Source organism: Eriocheir sinensis, unplaced genomic scaffold (assembly GCF_024679095.1).
Source record: "Eriocheir sinensis breed Jianghai 21 unplaced genomic scaffold, ASM2467909v1 Scaffold21, whole genome shotgun sequence".
NCBI lineage: Eukaryota > Metazoa > Arthropoda > Malacostraca > Decapoda > Varunidae > Eriocheir > Eriocheir sinensis.
This window is the reverse complement of record NW_026111510.1, coordinates 80,001-85,000: the sequence shown is the minus strand read 5'-3', so window position 1 is coordinate 85,000 and position 5,000 is coordinate 80,001. Positions and strand designations below refer to the sequence as shown.

At 45.7% G+C, this 5,000-nt stretch overlaps 1 protein-coding gene across 1 annotated transcript in view; it reads left to right on the top strand.

Annotated features, from left to right (window-relative positions):
• LOC126990840 (thyroid peroxidase-like) overlaps positions 1–5,000 on the top strand; it is a 44,259-nt gene that overhangs the window by 16,642 nt on the left and 22,617 nt on the right. The window contains exons 6-8 of the mRNA XM_050849487.1: positions 428–597; positions 1,658–1,766; positions 2,388–2,560. Coding sequence (XP_050705444.1) covers positions 428–597; positions 1,658–1,766; positions 2,388–2,560 — 452 coding nt within the window. The remainder of the gene's footprint in view (positions 1–427; positions 598–1,657; positions 1,767–2,387; positions 2,561–5,000) is intronic.

Below are 5,000 nucleotides of genomic sequence, written 5' to 3'. Positions count from 1 at the left end.
GTCCCAGGTTAATGTTAGCTGTCAGACCGTTATGTACAGTCTTAAGTTCTTATGGATTTAATATGATAGCAAGGAGGTAGTGGGTTAGGTCAGGTCTGTCCTAGGTTAATGTTAGCTGCCTCCTGAAAGCTGTCTCCTTCCAAGACCTCAGTGATGTCGTTGCCCTGGAAAACACCAAGAAACTACAAGGGATTTATAAGTAAGGAAGCCTTGTATCAAAGCCTTAAGTCTGTGATCTTAACCCCCATACATTTCTCTGTTAACACAATTTCTTATATATTTTTTAGCCCTGAGAATACAAGATGCCTTTCCCTTCAAGATGGAGACATTGGGAAAGGCCTTTGTTATCCTGCACTAGACTAACAATGCCTTGCAAATACTACTACAACCTCTACTAACAATGTGGTAACTCTCATCCATCTCCCAGGCATGTGGATGATGTGGATCTCTTCACCGGTGGACTCGCGGAAAAGCCAAACTGTGGAGCGCTGGTCGGGCCCACGTTTGGCTGTTTGATTGGTCGCCAGTTCCACCACCTGAGGCGAGGCGATCGTTACTGGTATGAGGACGACATCCCGCCCTCCTCATTCACTAAGGGTACGTGTGTGTGTGTGTGTGTGTGTGTGTGTGTGTGTGTAGATTAGTAAGTAAATATTTATTGCTATCAAAACATCATATACATAGATACAAACAAAAACATCGTAAATTAAGCATCGGTCTGTGTGTGTGCGTGTGTGTGTGTGTGTGTGTGTGTGTGTTTAGAGAAGTGTTTAACCTGGTAACAGCGGGTACCATGTTTCTGAATGGTCCTTCTAAGCAAGAAAATGAGGAAAATCATCATCCATACAAACCATTTCATAATATATATCAAAGCATTTGTGATCAGTTTATGTATCATCTTTTGGGGGGTGTTATATCATGGCACAAATTTGGCCCGTCGCTGCTACACGGTAAAGCCACAAATTTGGCCCGTCGCTGCTACACGGTAAAGCCACAAATTTGGCCCGTCGCTGCTACACGGTAAAGACACAAATTTGGCCCGTCGCTGCTACACAGTAAAGCCACAAATTTGGCCTGTCGTTGCTACACAGTAAAGCCACAAATTTGGCCCGTCACTGCTACACAGTAAAGCCACAAATTTGGCCCGTCGCTGCTACACGGTAAAGCCACAAATTTGGCCTGTCGTTGCTACACAGTAAAGCCACAAATTTGGCCCGTCGCTGCTACACGGTAAAGCCACAAATTTGGCCTGTCGCTGCTACACAGTAAAGCCACAAATTTGGCCCGTCGCTGCTACACGGTAAAGCCACAAATTTGGCCCGTCGCTGCTACACAGTAAAGCCACAAATATGGCCTGTCGATGCTACACGGAAAAGACACAAATTTAGCCCGACGCTGCTACACGGTAAAGCCACAAATTTGGCCTGTTGCTACACGGTAAAGCCACAAATTTGGCCTGTCGCTGCTACACGGTAAAGCCACAAATTTGGCCTGTCGCTGCTACACGGTAAAGACACAAATTTGGCCCGTCGCTGCTACCTAGTTAAGATTCCCAACCTAAATATTTTCCTGCGTCACCAATAACATATATCTAGATAGTGTTTAAAGATATACCAAGTCAATTTTTGGCTCACGTACGTTCAATAAACACTTTCAGAACAACTTTACGAGCTCTGCAAGACCAGCCTGGGACGTGTGATCTGCGACAGCAGCGACAAGCTCCAGCACGTCCAGCCCAAGGTCATGCTGGAGGCTGATTCCTTCCTGTAAGTATGAGAATGACGGTCAAACTATGAGGTTCTGTATGAGTCAGTATGTGCTGTTTTAATAAGTGTGTTTACGATAGTTTTAAGCTTGTATTCTTAAGCATCTCAGAGCGCCAGATCGCCTGTTTGAAAATAGTTACATAGATAGATAGAACGTGAATGTTGGATAGATGCGTGTGTGTGTGTGTTTATGTGACGAGCTATGTGTTACGTCTATGCATGTGTTGCCATTATGAGGGAATGTTTTGGGTTAAGGAAGGGACGGATAGCTGGACAGACAGACAGAGGACCAGGTGATAGTTAACCAAGCTCTCCACCCACAGCAATGCACCAATGGCCTCTTGCAGACTCCTTATGTTCTCAAGTTCTTATATTGTAATTACGAGGGAAAGTCTTTGGTTATGGAAGGGACGGGTAGCTAGGCAGACAGACAGAGGACCAGGCGATAGTTAACCAAGCTCTCCACGCACAGGAACACCCCAATGGCCTCTTGCACCCTCCTTATGTTCTCAAGTTCTTATATTGTCACTATGAGGGGATGGCTTTGGTTAGGAAAGGCACGGGTAGCTAGGCAGACAGACAGAGAACCAGGCGATAGTTAACCAAGCTCTCCACACACAGGAATGCCCCAATGGCCTGCCAGGGGAAGCATATCAAGGGTGTGGACCTGAAGAAGTGGAAGACCGCCAGCCCCAACTTCATCATTCCCGACAAGATGCTTCAGGAGAGCATTGAGAGGGCCAGGCGCGACATCACCAACATGAGGGACTCCGAGTGGAACCTCTGGGAAGCACGTGAGTGTTGGCGTGTGTGTGTGTGTGTGTGTGTGTTTTCTTTTTTATTTTAATTTCAACGGTTAATATTTCTAAGTGTATATTTCTGTGTGTGTGTGTGTGTGTGTGTGTGTGTGAGAGAGAGAGAGAGAGAGAGAGAGAGAGAGAGATTTACTTATCTATATGTACGTATGTAATATAATGATAATGATGATGATGATGATGATAGTGAGGTCAGTACAGGGGGGTGAAGGATGGAGGGGAGGGGGGAGTGACCTAGGATGACCCCAAATACACAATTACCTACTTTGAATATGAAATTATTATTATTTTTTTTTTTTATCTGAACATCTTGTGAGCCTATGGGGAGGCCTATTCTGACATGACTTGTGATTGGTGTGTGTGTGTGTGTGTGTGTGTGTGTGTGTGTGTGTGTGTGTGTGTGTGTGTGTTTCATTATGGAAAAGGCCTATTGAAATCTACAGAACTATACTGACATGACTAGTGATTGGTGTGTGTGTGTGTGTGTGTGTGTGTGTGTGTGTGTGTGTGTGTAGCCATGGAGCCCAACTTAACAATGACACACACTGGAACATAATAATCCCATAATAAACACAAATATAACACTTAAAAATCAGGTATAAATCACAGTATAGCGTGTTCAGCGAAGTCCCAGGTGTAATTAACAGATGCCGTGAAGACTAGCTTGCCGGCACACCCTAACGCACACACCGAACACACTCTACCCTTTACACATGGTAGGTCACACACACACACATACACATACACACTCCATAGATACGGAGACGGAACCACACGAGCGTAAAGCCCAGGCCTACAACTACAGCTACAACTAGGTAAATACAACAAGGTAAATACACACAATTCCCTTAACACATGTTCCCCTCTCTCTCTGACTGACTGCCACTAACACCTTCTAGCACACACACCAACTGACCCAAGACCCAGAACGAAGCGACAGACTAACTCCTGACCCAGACTGACCCCAAGCGGACACCCCAGGACGCAACGCCTGACCTGGGGGGTCCAACGTGTGACCCCTGACCTCATGCAAGCGCTGGTGGGCAGGGGGTTGGAAGCGCAGGGGAGTGAGGACTTGAAGTTGAGTCCGAGGGTTATGCGGGAGGCCGAGGAGCTTCTGACGGATTGCTTTAGCGCGGGTGTCAAGGCTTGGGGGATTATGAGGCAACACGAACGGCAGCTGTGGCAGAAACGTGAGTAACTTGACCCACACGCACTCACACACGCACTCACTCACTCACGAATGCACTCATTTTTTGTGTGGGGGTTGGGGGTTAGAAGAGGTTGTGGTGATCCTACACACTCATTTTCATGTTAGGTTCGGAATATGACTTTCACCCGCACGCACGCACTCACAAGCCTCCTTCTCCTCCTTCCTCCTTTTCTTCCTTATTTCCTCCTCCTCCTCCTACTCCTACTTTTTCTCATTGGAACTTTTTTTTCTTCTACATAATTTTCTTTCCTCCTCCTCCTCCTCCTCCTCCTCCTCCTCCTTTTTCTCATTCAAACTTTTTTTTCTTCTCCATATTTTTCTTTCCTCCTCCTCCTCCTCCTCCTCCTCCTCCTCCTTTTTCCCATTCAAACTTTTTTTTCTTCTTCATAGTTTTCTTTCCTCCTCCTCCTCCTCCTATTTTTCTCATTCAAACTTTTTTTTCTTCTCCATATTTTTCTTTCCTCCTCCTCCTCCTCCTATTTTTCTCATTCAAACTTTCTCATTCAAACTTTTCTTACTCAGATTGTTACCCAACCGACGAGGGAAAATAACATATTAGACCTAGTACTCGTGAGTGATTCAGATCTCACACGTGAATGTCAAGTCGGCGAAAAACTGGATGGTTGCGACCATCACCTAATTCGCCTAAAAATCAGAACAGACCATGAACTCACCGAAAACACGTCCAAGATTCCAGACTACAAAAGAGCCAATTTTAACTTCGCTCGTGAGCTGCTAACCCAGACAACTTGGGAACCCATGAACCTCACTCCGGTGGACGGCGCGTGGAAAGGCTTTAAGAACAAACTCCTGGAGGTAGAGAGAACAACTGTTCCCATGAAGACAAGGAGAACAAATAATGCCACAAGCACACCATGGATGACTACCCAAGTTCGACGGGCGATTAATTTGAAGAAGAGAAAATACAACTTGCTAAAGGAAAACAGCACTGACGAGGCACGCGAACAGTACCATCAAAGCCTCAGAGCTTGCAGAACACTCATTCGCCAGAGTAAACGCGACTATGAATAGCAAATTGCACGCAAAGCCAAGTCCAACCCGAAAAAGTTCTTCACGTATAAGAACCAAAAAGAAGACAAAAAGCAATATCGGTCCCCTAAAAGATGAAAGTGACGTACTAACACAGGACAGTAGACAAATGGTCGAAATCCTAAACAGGAACTTCGCGTCAGTGTTCACGGTCGA